Source organism: Hypanus sabinus, chromosome 11, assembly GCF_030144855.1.
Source record: "Hypanus sabinus isolate sHypSab1 chromosome 11, sHypSab1.hap1, whole genome shotgun sequence".
In the NCBI taxonomy this organism is placed as follows: Eukaryota; Metazoa; Chordata; class Chondrichthyes; order Myliobatiformes; family Dasyatidae; genus Hypanus; species Hypanus sabinus.
Window position 1 is genome coordinate 44,079,096 of NC_082716.1, and position 14,910 is coordinate 44,094,005.

General features: G+C 39.7%; 1 protein-coding gene across 1 annotated transcript in view; it reads left to right on the top strand.

Moving 5' to 3' along the window:
* Nucleotides 1-14,910, top strand: part of LOC132401907 (nardilysin-like) — a 77,581-nt gene that overhangs the window by 56,379 nt on the left and 6,292 nt on the right. Inside the window, exons 26-30 of the mRNA XM_059984251.1 lie at nt 3,300-3,352; nt 4,544-4,627; nt 5,161-5,251; nt 11,777-11,893; nt 12,611-12,700. Coding sequence (XP_059840234.1) covers nt 3,300-3,352; nt 4,544-4,627; nt 5,161-5,251; nt 11,777-11,893; nt 12,611-12,700 — 435 coding nt within the window. The remainder of the gene's footprint in view (nt 1-3,299; nt 3,353-4,543; nt 4,628-5,160; nt 5,252-11,776; nt 11,894-12,610; nt 12,701-14,910) is intronic.

The window sequence follows — 14,910 nt, forward strand, 5'->3', positions numbered from 1 at the left end:
CTTCAATTATACCAATGCCTAAGAAAACCATGGTAACCTGCCTTAATGACTGTCATCCAGTAGCACTTACGCCCACAGTGATGAAGTACTTTGAGAGTTTGGTAATGAAACATATCAACTCCTGCCTGAGAAGTGACTTGGATCCATTCCATTTTGGCAGCCATCACAATATGTCCACAGCAGATGGCATTGCATTGGCTCTTCACTCAATCCTGGAACATCTAGACAGAAAAGCTACATACATCAGGATGCTCTTTATTGACTACAGCTTGGCATTCAGTACCATCATCCCTTCAAAACTAATCAGTAAGCTCCAAGAGCTTGTCCTCAATAACTTCTAGTGCAATTGGATTCTTGATTTCTTCACTTGCAGACCTGTCATTTTGGATTGACAACTTCATCTCCTCCCGTGTCTTCATCAGCACAAGTCCACCACAAACCTGCGTGCTTAGCCCCCTACTACATTCGCTTTACACTTATGACTGTGAAGCTAAGCACTGCTCCTCCAATGGCCTTTTTAAGTTTGCCAATGACGCCGCTGTCATAGGCCAAAGCAAAGGTGGTGACGAATCAGTATATACGAGGGAGATAGAAAATCTGGCTTTGTGATGCCACAACAATCACTTCCCACTCAATGTCAGCAAGAACAAGAAGTTGATCTTCGACTTCAGGAGGTTCAAACTAGAGGTTTACGTGCCATTTCTCATCAGGGAATCGGGGGTGGAGAGGTTCAGCAACTTTAAATTCCTTGGTGTTATCATTTCAGATGATCTCTCCAGGCCCAGCGTCCAAGTGCAGTTATGAAGAAAGCATAGCTGTGCCTCTGCTTCCGTAGGAGTTTATGAAGATTGAGCATGACCCTAAAACTTCTGATAAACTTCAATAAATGTGTGGTGGAAAGTATATTAACTGGTTGAATCACAGCTTGGTATGGAAACACCATTGATCTTGAACGGAAAATCTTCCAAAAAGTAGTGGACACAGACCAGTCCATCACAGTTAAAGCTCTCCCAACCATTGCAGGAAAGCAGCATCCACCATCAAGGAACCTCACCACCGAGGACTTGTTCTCTTCTCACTGCTGCCATCAGTAAGAAGGTATAGGAGCCTCAAGACCTACACACCAAGTTCAGGAACAGTTATTAGCCCTCAACCATCAGGCTCTTCATACAGAGGGGATAACTTCACTCACTTCATCATTGCTATTTTCCCACAACATATGAACTCACTTGCAAGGACTCTTCATCTCAGGTTCTCGATATTTATCGCTTATTTATTTTTTCTTCTGTGTTTTCACATTGGTTGTTTGTCCGTCTGTTTGGTGCAACAGTTCATTGATTCTATTATGTTTCCTCAATTTACTGTGTATGCCCACAAGAAAATGATTCTTGGCATTGGACTGGACTGGTCAAAGAACACTGAGGCTGTCTACAAGAAGAGTCAGAGCCATCTCTACTTCCTGAGAAGACTGAGGTCCTTTAATATCTGCTGGACGATGCTGAGGATGTTCTACGAGTCTGTGGTGGCCAGTGCTGTCATGTTTGCTGTTGTGTGCTGGGGCAGCAGGCTGAGGGTAGCAGACACCAACAGAATCAACAAACTCATTCATGAGGCCAGTGATGTTGTGGGGGTGGAACTGGGCTGTCTGACGGTGGTGTCTGAAAAGAGGATGCTGTCCAAGTTGCATGCCATCTTGGACAATGACTCCCATCCACTCCATAATGTATTGGTTAGGTACAGGAGTACATTCAGCCAGAGACTCATTCCACCAAGATGTAACACTGAGTATCATAAGAAGTCATTACTGCCTGTGGCCATCAAACCGTACAACTCCTCCCTCGGAGTGTCAGACACCCTGAGCCAATAGGCTGGTCCTGGACTTATTTCCACTTGGCATAATTAACTTATTATTTAATTATTTATGGTTTTATATTGCTATATTTCTACACTATTCTTGGTTGGTGCGACTGTAACAAAACCCAATTTCCCTCGGGATCAACAAAGTATGTTTGAATGTGGTGATGTCTGTGTACTTCAATAATAAATTTTATTTTGATCTTAGAACTTTGAACTGTGATAGGTCCTGAGTGGCTGTAGACCATGACATATTCTAATTATCACAGCTACGGGAAGCATGAATTCCACCTCAGCCTTATCAGGCTTCTGAGGAATGTGTATGTTTCAGTGAGATCACCCTAATTTTTGTCATGATTAGATTTCCACTCTGTACACAGCCTTTTTGTGGTGTTGTCCAGCTTAGCTTTTGCCTTCAAAATTGCTTGCTGAACTTCCTAACAACTTTTAAGGATTTTTGTCAAAGGACACAGTTTACCCTTATAATCTGTCATTATTTTAAAAAGTACAGGAATCTCTGGAACAGAAAGTTCCTGAGAGCTGTTTGTAAGCCAATCTAAGTTAGAAATAAATTTCCATAGCTATCTATATATCACTCTGCATATATACATGCTGTAATGCTTTCAATTCATTGAATAATTATCTTCACTGCCAAACTAATGGAACATACACTCATTCCTTTCATTAGTGAATACCATCAAACATTTTGTTGTTGTTACTAGTTTTAAATGTGCTTTAACGATGTGTGGGAAAATGTGTAGTGTTGTACAAACCATGTCACTTGTAGCCCAGGGAGTCCCTATATTCTGCATTACTTGTCTCTTTTTTTCCACGAAAGTGGATAACATTGAATTTTTCCATAATAAGTGGAATATGTTATGTCCTTAACTTGTCTATGTCCCTGCACTCCTGTCAGGCCTCACTACCTCCTGGCTTATTATCATCTTAAAACTTTGATAAATTTAGTTCACACTCTTCATAAATATCATTGAGATAAAAACTGTAAGCAGCAGTGCCTCTGTAGAACCCTACTTGTCAAACCTACCTCTCTCCCAAAAATGGCCCATTTTTAAAGGGTTGTCAAACATGATTTTCTTTTCATAAATCTATGTAGCTGTGCTCAATCATGTTATTTCTGAACTTGCCTGTTACCATTTCCTTCATAAGTCTCCTGGACCTTCCTATTCATGCTGGTTCAGCAAGTTCCCCTTTATTTCTCTTAAATTATGCAGTTACATTTGCTTCAAATCAATGGAAACTTGCTTGAAACTGATCGTCTTCCAAGATTTCACACCATCTCCTCTAAGACTCTGAACATTGTTAGCCCTTTTTTTGTTATGTGTTAAAACTTTTTAAAAAAATCCTTGCAAGAGGGACAGATTCTACTTTATACCGTACAGAGAACAAGATTCTTTTGCTGAGATGATTTTGATCCTTGATTTCAGATGCACATGGAAGAACCTTGTTTTGATTTTCTGAGGACAAAGGAAACACTTGGGTAAATATTTTTTCACCTTTTTAATAATGTGTATTATTCAAAGTCCTTATCAGCAATGCTCTTCTTGAAACTCACGTGAAGTAAAGACTAGGATGTCATTTTGGTTCAAAAGAGTAAATATAGATATAATTGAATGACATTGCATTCTAGATTTAAAAGTGGGTAAAAAGTAAACAAAGAATGCAGTTCAACAGTGTAGAATACTAAATAATGCAATTCATTGTGATTTTAAAACATCAATTGTATTAAAATTGGAATGTCCAGTTCAGTGCTAAGCAGGATTGTAGAATATCAGCTAAAATCCTGGCCCAGCAAGAAAGACAGACAAAAAGAAAATTGAACATTGAAATAACTGTCAGAGTTCAGAAATCAGATTTTCATTTTGATCAGAGTAGATGGTTGCAAGAGGATTGGAGACGTATTTATATCGTGTTATATGACATGTTTTTGTGTGGTTCCTGGGCTGCTGCCAATTTTTCCACTGGAGATGGTTTTCTTGTCACTGGTTCTGAAATGAAGTTGTAAGATTGACTTGATTATTGGAAAGACTGGTGAGATTTCAGTGAGTTCTTTTTCTGAAGATGAACTGTATTTTAGTTAATTAAAATAAAACACTATGTTGCAGCTCTATATTTGTGAAGGGAAGTCAAATATGTGCAGTGTGTGTTATAATGAACACTGATGTATTTAAATAAAATGAATAAGGGGCAAACAAAATCAAATTGTAGGGGTTGGTGGAAAGTAGAAATAATAATTTGTTGTAATGTTGCCGAAATTCTTGAATGTTCCTTAATAACTGGACACCAACTGAATGCCATCTCTATGCCTTCCTTGTAGCACAAAAAGGAGATGTTGGTTTATTGGATTTGATAGATAAATTGAATTAGTTTGAAAAATATTTGACAAATTTGCTCCTGCTGTGGGAATTTGCTTACTAGTTTCATTATGAGATCTTCAACTCCTATTCAAAATGCACTGGATTGTTAAAGTCTCACATTTGTGGTTGTAATCAAATAAAATTATTGAATAAATTTCAGTTAAAAGTAAATACTGTGCATTGCTTGAACAATTCTTGAAGTTTGTTTACAAAAAGGTTGATCCTACATTCCATAAATAAGCTTTCTACTGACAAGTAGAGAGTAATTTGAAATAACAGCTCCTTTCATGTAGTTTTATATTCTATGCTTTCAGGTACCACGTGTATCCTTCCAGCCGAAATACTTCTGGAATTTTGGGATTCTCAATCACAGTGGAAACCCAGGCAACAAAATTTAAGTGCGTTTTTCTGATTGTTGCTTCTGTTCATTGTATCTTTGGGCTGGGCAGGGGAAAGAGTGCAGCAATTAGCTTTGAAAATTACAGAATGATATGATACAGAATTTGGTGCAAGTGAGTTATCCACTTCTCTCTTTTATACCTCCTCTCTAAACCAACCTTGTGTTATTCACTAATCTCTTTATCAATTTCTTTCGCCATCACCTGAATTTTGCATTTACACTTTCATGTCTTGCACTATCATATTCCTTTTTGTGTGCTTTACTCCTTTCTTTTAATTTTCTGCATCTTAAAGATTGCTTTCTCTTGAGCTTCTAAATATTCACAGCTGCTGGTAATTCCTGTTGTTGAATTTGTGGGAATAGAGGGAATGGGGATTAGAATGAATGTGGATTCCAGTTAGAGGAATAGCCATGATCTTATTGAATGTGTACTGTGGAACAACCCTTATTTTCATTTCAGATGTCATTTTATAATTTAATGTACAGGGTCCTGATTCCAGCATTATTAATTGTATTTAAATTCTTAAACAGTACTGAAGTAGTAGACAAGAAAATTGAAGAATTTCTGAAAAGCTTTAATAAGAGATTAATGTCAATGAATCAGGATTCCTTCAATGCTCAGGTAAGTAATATTACAAATAATTTAATTGTAAAACTTTTCAAAATCAGTTCTGTATAGCTCTTGTTAGTCCAATAGAGCTTTTAATTTAAAAAAAGTAACTGTCGCTAAAAAATTGGAGAAATGTCTCTTGTGTGTTTTCTCATCTATGTGGCAACCCATGCTGATATAATTGGAAAATATGTCTATTCCACAAATGTGCTGATAGTTTGAAACTGTAACTGCTTCTGTTTAGTCAGCTTGCACATCTTCTCCTGACCCTGGTAACTGTACACCAGAGAAATAGAAAACGAAAATGCTGCGTTGTTGATGGAGTGGGGGAGGCAGTGGGGGTGGAGGAAACAAAGGGGTCTCTGTGGAAAAATGGGAAGATAAATTATGTTAACCATTCACATTGGAAACTCTTCTGACCTGCTGAGTGTTTCTAGTATTTTCTTTTTTGTTTCAGATTTGCTGTATCTGCAGTTTCTATTAAATTCTCAGTTACTCTGGTTAAACTTGCACAATTCATCTCCACGTGCTTTCCACCCCCCACCCCACAAAAAAAACACTATTGTCTTTCTCTTTTACCCAGCCACTAATTCAATATCCACATTCACGTGAGCTGGATCGTTTGAAACAAGACTATTCAAACTTATTTATCCTGAGCTGAGATTCAAAAAGCATGTGTCTTCCATCACTGAGAGTGTGTTAAAACACTCTTTCAGCAGTGTTTTAGATCTGCTGCTAAAACACGTTCTTGCTTTAGTCACATTCACATTTGAGTGCATTCCAATCTCTTAAAGAACATTGGAGCAACCAGCAATGTGCTGATGCAAATCAGGGGGTCATGCAGCATTGTTAGAGGAAAAAAGAGTTGACATTTAAAGGTCAAAACCCTGCTTCAGGGCTGGTTGGCCTCTTACCTACCCTCTCCCCTAGCCCCCTTCACCCATCTTCAACCCCCTCCCACTCCAGGCTCCATCCACTCACTTCACACTCGATTTCCCTGCTCTAATCCCACCTACCATCTGGTTTCAACTCCAAAAGCTTGCATTTTCATCTCCTTTACTTTTACAGATCTAGCTTTGGTAGTGTTTTGTGCTGCTTGTGCCTCCCTCCAGCAACTGCCTCCTATCTTTATGCTCCTCTTCCCCCCCCCCCCCCCCAACCTTTCTCCACCTGTTTTTGCTCTGTACCTGTGCCTCCATTTGTTACCTGCTACAGGCTTCCAACTCCATCCCTTCACCTCCCCTACTGGGCACCACCTGCGTGCCATCTCACATCCATCCTCAGTCTACCTATCACTTTTTGGAACCCTCTCTGCTGGCCATCTTGCTTCTCCACTCTGTCCTGATGCAGTGTTTCAACCCAAAATGTCAACAATTCCTTTCCATCCACAGATTCTACATGGCCTGTTGAGTTCCTCCAGTAAAGTGTTTGTTGCTCCAGATTCCAGCATCTGTAGTATCTTGGGTCTCATTGGTCAGTACATGGGTCTTGTCAGAAAGTCTGAGCAAATAATTTCAGAGCCATAAAGCAATACTCCATAGATACAGGCCCTTAAGCTTAACAAGTCTATGCTGACCAGTGCCCACCCAGCTAATCCCAATTTCCTGCATTTGACCCATATTCCTCCAGCCCTGCCCTCCATATACTTATCCAAGTACTTAAATGATACTACTGTACCAACCTGCCTCAACCACTTTTTCTGGCAGCTCATTCATTATCACACTGTCCTCTGTATGAAAGAGATGTCCCTTTGTAAATTTCCTCCTCTCTAGGGAAAAGATTGATGTCATTCACCTTGCCAGCTACACCTGCCTCTCATAGTTTTAAACATTTTTATTTCATCCTCTTATTTTTCAAAGAATAAAGTCCTATCCTGGCAGCCTCTTGCTTTCACTCAGGCCCTCTAATCCTGGCAACATCCTTTAAATCTTTACTACACTCACAGGGTGACCAAAATTGTACATAGTACTCCAAGTGTGGCATCACCAATGACTTGCACAAGTACAACATATAAGACCATAAGACGTAGGAGCAGAATGAGGCCATTTGGCCTATCGAGTGCTCAGCCATTTTATCATGGCTGATCCAATTTTCCTCTCAGCGCTAATCTCCTGCCTTCTCCCTGTATCCCATCATGCCTTGACCAATCAAGAATCTGTCAGCCTCTGTCTTAGATATACATAAAGACTTGGCCTCCACAGCTGCCTGTGGCAAAGAATCCCAGATTTACCACTCTCTGGCTATAGAAATTCCTCCATCTCTTCAAAAAGTATGCCCCTTTAGTCTGAGGCTGTGTCCTCTGGTCTTGGACATTCCCACCATAGGAAACATCCTCTCCACATCCACTCTGTCAAGCCTTTCACCATTCAATGAGGTCACCCCTCATTCTTCTGAATTCTAGTGAATATGGGCCCAGAACCATCAAACATTCTTCATAATGCATGCCATTCAATCCTGGAATCATTGAACCTCTTTTGAACTCTCTCCAGTGTCAGCACATCCTTTCTAAGATAAGGGGCCCAAACCTGGTCACAATACAACAGTCTTTACTGCCAGTAAAGACCAGTCTTTATCAGGTCTCACCAGTGCTTTATAAAATTTCAACATTGCATCCTTGCTTTTATATTCTAATCCTCTTGAAATAAATGCTAACATGGCATTTGCCTTCCTCACCACAACTTGACCTGCAAATTAACTCTTGGGGAATCATGCACAGGACTCTCATGCCCCTTTGCAAATCTGTTTTTATTTATATTTTCTCTCCATTTAGAAAATACTCGACCCTTTCATTTCTTCTACCAAGTGCATGACCATACACTTCCCAACATTCTATTCCATCTGTCATTTCTTCGCCCGTTTTCCTAATCTGTAAGTCCTTGTGTAGCCTACTTCCTCAAAACTACTTGCCCTTCCACCTATCTTCATATTGTCTGCAAACTTTGAAACAAAACCATCAATTCCATCATTCAAATCATTGACATACAACATATAAAGACCCCTGTGGAAAACCACTAGTCATTGGCTGCCAGCTAGAAAAGGCTCCCTTTTGTTCCCACTCTTTGCCTCCGACCAATCAGCCACTGCTTTATCCATGCTAGAATCTATCCTGTAATACTATGGGCTTGTGGTTTGTTGAGAGCCTTATGTGTCACCTTGTCAAAGGTCTTCTGAAAATCCAAGTACATAGCATCTACCAATTCTCCTTTGTCTATCCTTCTTGTTATTTCTTCAAGGATTCCAACAGATTTGTCAGAAGAGATTTTCCCTTGAGGAAACCATGCTGACTGTGGTCTATTTTATCATGTGCCTCCAAATACCCTGAGACATCATCCTTAATTGACTCCACAGGGGTCAGTCTGTGGAGTCAATTAAGACCATAATATATAGGAGGAGAATTGTGCCATTTGGCCCATCGAGTCTGTTCTGCCAATCATGGCTGATCCATTTTCCCCCTTCCTCTATAGACCCCACTAATTGGCTTATAGTTCCTATCTTCTGCCTCTCACCCCTCTCTAAGAGTGGAGCGACATTTGCAATTTTCCAGTCTTTGGGAGCCATGCCAGAACCTAGCGAATCTTGAAAGATCATTACTATAATATCCTAACTCCTATGCTCAGTACCCTGACTGATGCAGGCCAGCATGCTAATTGTCTTTTGAACACCTGTCTGCCTATGATGCTGCTTTCAACAAGCAATGGACGTACTCGTAGGTTCCGCTGTTCCATTACATTCCCTAGTGCCCTACCATTCATGGTGTAAGTCCTCCACTGGTTTGACTTTCCAAGATACATTACTTTATACTTTGCTGTAAAGAACTCCATTCGCTACTCCTCAGCCAACTTCCCTAACTGATCAAGATTCCCTTGTACAGGTAGTCCCTGAGTTACGAACGTCCGACTTATGGACAACTCGTACTTAGGAACCGAGGACGGAGAACGCCGTCCACCATTTTAAGTCGTTGCCGTTGACACTGGGTTGAGTGTTTAACTTTGTATTTGGCTTAAATTTTTCTTAGTAAGATTCATCCCGACCCACTGCACCCCCACCCCCCACCGTTTCAGTCGGCTGGTGGCACAGTGAGATCAGCATCAGGTTCAAGAACGGAGGTTTCCGAGTTCGATCCAGTGACAGACCTCTCCCGTGCCGGGTTGATGTCGATCCAGTGACTCCCGTACCATCTGTGCTGGGTTGATGTCGAGCTCGCAACTCCACCTCGTAAAAAAAAAAGCACTGCCACCTCCAGTTTAAATTCCTACGTGGAATGTTGTGGAGGATCAAATACCCAAACCCAGCACAGCCCCCACTTGTCCCATTTAGCCTGTCTCAGTGTGGTGGTCCTTACGACCCAGTGGAGCTCGGGACCCGCTGCCTACGGTGTTTCTGTTCCATTGATGGGAAGCGATCGCGATTGAAAATAAAGTGGAAATAATGGTGGTTTGGAAAGAGGTGAAACGCCATCGGTCATTGGAAAAGCATTAGGCTACAGTCGGTCAACGATCAGAACAATTTTAAAGGATAATGGATAAAGTGAGAATAAAGGACCATGTGAAAGGCCCTGCCCCGATGAAAGCTACAATTATTACTAAGCAACGCAGTGGTTTAATTATTGGAATACATACATTTCTTAAGTGTTTTATATGTATAGAAAGGTAAAATATATACTATATACTAAGGTAAACGTTTAACTAACTGACGCTAAATACTACCGGATGTTCTTGTTCCGACTTACGTACAAATCCGACTTAAAGACAAACTCGGGAACAGAACTCGTACGTAACCCGGGGACTGCCTGTAATCTACAATAACCTTCACTACCAGCAATACCTCATAATTTTGTGCATCTGCAGCTTGCTGATCAAGTATTAGTATCCAAATCACATATAAAATAAATAAATCTCTTATTAGATTATGCAAAAGAGATATTTTGGGCAACATGGACAGTGAAATTCCACTTGGGCTTCCCCTGGCAAATTATAGAATACAAAATATAGAACACCTACACATAGTACAGGCCTTTTGGCTCACAATGTTGTGCTGACCTTATAACCTACTCTTAAGATTAATCTACTGATGGATTTGAGGAAATATGCTGTACGTTATCAAATGAAGTGGGCTTTAAAAACTGACAACAGTACCTGGGGCTGACCTGTAAAATTTCTTAAATGTCCTAATATATTTACCTCTCCCACCATCCTTGGTGGTAGAGATGTGTGTATAAAAAAAACTTGCCTCTGACATTTGCCCCCCCATACTTTCCTCCAATTGCCTTAAAAATTTTAGCTGACAGATTTATCACCTCAAAGATGATCTCATCTTTAAATGAATTTGGGTTGAATCAGGTTAGTATGCATCAGTTACTCCGGTCACCATTGAGCAGTTTTGGACAGCATAGTGACATACCTTGTAGAGTTGCTGCTTCATGGCTCCAGTGACCCATTTTCAATTCTGATCTTCAGTGCTGTCTGTGAGGAGGTTTCCCTGTGACTGCTTGGTGTTCCTTTGGGTGTTCTGTGTCCCCTCACATCCCAAAAGATATGTGCCCATTTAAAATTTCCCCTTGTGTATGGAATGTGGACAGGAGTGGAGAGTTAACTTGAATGTGGGAAGGATAAAATGGATTAGGACAAGTCTGTCGCAGACTCTGTGGGTCCGAGGCCCTGTTTCAATTCTGTATCTCTGAGTCTAATGAAGGTGGAATTCAAATTAAGGATACTATTTGCTTCCTCCAGTATGTGTATATGAACATACATGTTTGTTTGTAATGTTGGTCTTTAACAGTAATATCTCAGGGTAGGTTAATGCCTATTTAGTAAGACAAGTCAGGGAGTCACATCTAGTGTTTAATGGTAATTTAAGCAACACCGAAATAGCATTTTTTTAAAAACTAAGTTTGTGCATCATAACTTGTATCCAAGTTTACATCTTTGTTTTGATGTTGGTAATTTTGCTACATAAATCCTTTCAAAAACACTAAATTTGCTTCTCTCTGTATTTATTGTGTCACATAGTTGGGAAAGAGTAGATTTAATAATAAGAAATTTACATTGGGGTTTAGATATGGTAAAAAGAAACTTTTCATTTGTGGAACGATCAAGATTACCAATAGATACAGGGTAACATGACAAAGAACTTAAGATACAATTTGCAGGACTCTTGGTAAAGAATTGTGAAACAGGTTTCTGAATTACTCTACTAAGGTTGGGCATTATTTTATTAAACTTAACCTTTACTATGATAATTTTGTTGTGTAGAAATCCTCCTGGAGCTAAGTATGCTTTATACCAGCAGGTGCGTGTTCTACCTTCTTCTGCAATTCGGGTCTATTGAAGTAAATGGAACCGGGTATAGGAAGCTGAGCAGAACACTTGGAGCAGTTACCAGTTTAGATATTGTTTTGCCAATCTAATGTTCAGCTGCAAACTAATAAATAAAGTATATTTCTTTTGTTTTCTTTTTCTTTTGCCTTTGTTTTGATTATTGCTTGATTTGAGCAATGCTGTATTTCAGTTTGTTGATTTTTTTCATCTTTTTCAACAGGTAACTGCATTGATTAAGCTTAAGCTATGTGAAGATACACATCTAGGAGAAGAGGTGGACAGAAATTGGGATGAAGTTTTTACACAACAATATCTGTTTGACAGGCTTACCCATGAGGTATTAATAAGTTAAATATATTACTAAGAAAGGATGTTACACTTGATGCAGCCTAGCTTACATGGAAAATTATTTGATTAAGTAATTAATTTTTAAAACATTCTAATTGATAAAAGTATTTCAAGTTTTACTATTTAAAGATTTTAGAGCAATGAGAATTTTGAGAATATTCTTTTATCTTTGTACTAGATTAACCATACTTAATTTCAATCATTTAATTCTCATCTAATACAATTTGGAATTGTAGTCATACAGCACGATAACAGATATTTCAGTCCACCTAATCCACACCATCAAGTGCCTATTTACGTTAATTCTGAACTAATTGTATTCTGTTCTCCCCAAATTCTTGATCTTATTAAATAATGGATCAGCAATAAAGGGCCATATTCTAACTTGCATGATACATAAATAATTTATATCTGTACTTTCACAAATCTACATAAGCTGGGAATGAGAGAGGAAACTTCCTCCCAATCATTTTGGGGGGAAAGATTTTGGAAAGTGGACTTGGCCTTGCATGCAGCCATGTCTTCCTTAATACATTTCATTTGAAAGGAACAGAAGAATTGCTGGCAAAGATTGGAAGGAACAAAGTTTTCCTCATTTTTTAAAAAATCCAAATTACGTTTGATTAATAACAGTTGTCAAAATTCTTATTATATTGAAAGTGTATAACTATTGTGTTAATACTATACTGATTTCTTTTGTTATCAGATTCAAGCTCTTAAGTCATTCAGCAAAGCGGATTTGGTGAACTGGTTCGGTGATCATCAGGGAGGGAAGAGTAAAAAACTTAGTATTCACGTAAGTAAGGCCTGTCTTTAAATAATCTCTTGTGTAGCTATTTTATATGTAAAAGGTCCACCATAAAAGTAGTTCCGATGAAATGTAAAACAGTACTGTAAATGTGAAGACATAAGAGGTGCTGGAAACTAGAGCTTAAAAAGTGCTGGGGGAACTCAGTGGGCAGCATCAGTGGAGGGGAAGTTTTGATCTAAAATGTCAATTCCTTCCTTCCCCACCCCCACCTCCTCCCAACGAATACTGCTTATCCTGAGTTTCTCCAACAGTTTAGATATACTTTATTGATCCCAAAGGAAATTACAGTGTCACAGTAACATCACAAATGCACTGATATACAAATATTGGAAGGGAAGGGAAGTAATAAGGAATAAAAAATAAGTTGCCTCAAACAGTATAACAGGAGGTGGTGGTCATTGCTTTCCTGGCTTATAGGTTGACTCATTATATAGAGTCTAATGGCCGAGGGTAAGAATGACCTCGTATAACACTCTTTGGAGTGGCACATTTATATTTAGTCTATTACTAAAAGTGCTCCTCTGTTCAGCCAAGGTGGCATGCAGAGGGTGAGAAACATTGTCCAGAATTGCCAGGATTTTCCATAGCATCCTTTGTTCTACCACTGACTCCAGTGTGACAAGTTTGACGCCTATAACAGAGTCAGCCTTTCTGATCAGTTTATTGAGCCTGTTGGCATAATCCATGTTGATGCCATTGCCGTAGTACACCACCACATAGAAGATTGTACTGGCGACAACAGACTAGTAGAACATGTGAACGAGAGGCCTGTATACTCCAAAGGTCCTCAGTCTTCTTGGGAAGTAGAGGCGACTCTTGGCCCTTCTTGTACATAGCCTCTGTGTTGGTGCTCTACTCAAATCTGTTATCCAGGTCATCCCCAGGTACTGTTGTCAGTTTTTAAAGCCCGCTTCATCTGATAACATACAGCATATTTCCTCAAATCCATTAGTAGATGTGTCATATAAAAATGCCCATTGAGTCTGCTCTGCCATTCCACCATGGCTGATTTAGTCATAGATAAATACAGCACAGAAACAGGCCCTTTGGCCCATCTGATCCATGCTGAAGCATTTAAACTGCCTACTCCAATCAATCTACTCTGGGTCCTTAGCCCTTCATACCCCTAACATCCACGTACCTATCAGTCAGATGCCTTACTGAAGTCCATGTAGACAACATCCACTGCCTTACCTTTATCGGCTTTCCTGGTAACTTCCTCGAAAAACTCTATCTCAGTTGGACGTGTCCTACCACTCATGAAGCAGTGCTGACTATCATTCATCAGTCCATGTCCATCCAGATACTCATATCTGGTCCCTTGGTATACCTTCCAATAACGTTCCCACTATCGATGTCAGGCTTACCAGCCTGTAATTTCCCGATTCATTTTTAGAGCCTTTCTTAAACAGCTGAACAACATTAGCTATCCTCCAATCCTCTGGTACCTTACCTGTCACTAAGGATAATTTAAATATCTCAGCTGAGGCCCCTGCAATTTCTGCAGTTGCCTCCCACAGGGTCCAAGGGAACATCTTGTCAGATCCTGGGGACCTATCCACCCTAATTTGCTTCAAGCTAGCAAACATCTCCCTCCTCTGTAATCTGTCAAGGGTCCATGAAGTCGATGCTACCTTGGCTCACTTCTATATACTGTCTAACTCCAGAGTAAATGCAGATACATAGGTCTTTCCCCCATCTCTTTTGGCTCCACACATTGACTACTATTCTGATCTTCCAGAGGACCAGCTTTGTCCCTTGCAATCCTTTTCCTCTTAACATACAGAAGCAAGAAAAAGTTTGTGAACCCTTTGCAATTACCTGGTTTTCTGCATTAATTACTCATAAGATGTGGTCTCTTGTTGGAACTTCTAGTACTGATTGAAGAGACTTTCCTGAACACATTTGACAAGCTCCATCCCACGTAGTGTTTTTACAGCATGGGAGTTCCAATCAATAAGTGGAAAGTTAAAATCACCTACTATAGCAATCTTGTTTCTTGAAACAGTCTGCGATCTCTATAAATTTGTTCCCTTAATTCCCATGGACTGTTGGGTGGTCGGTAATATAGCCCATTAACATGGTCATGCCTTCCTTATTTCTCATCTTCACCCATAACACCTCAGTAGGTGAATTCTCTAGTCTGTCCTGAGTACTGCCGTGACACTTCCTCTGAAGAGCAACACCACTTGCCC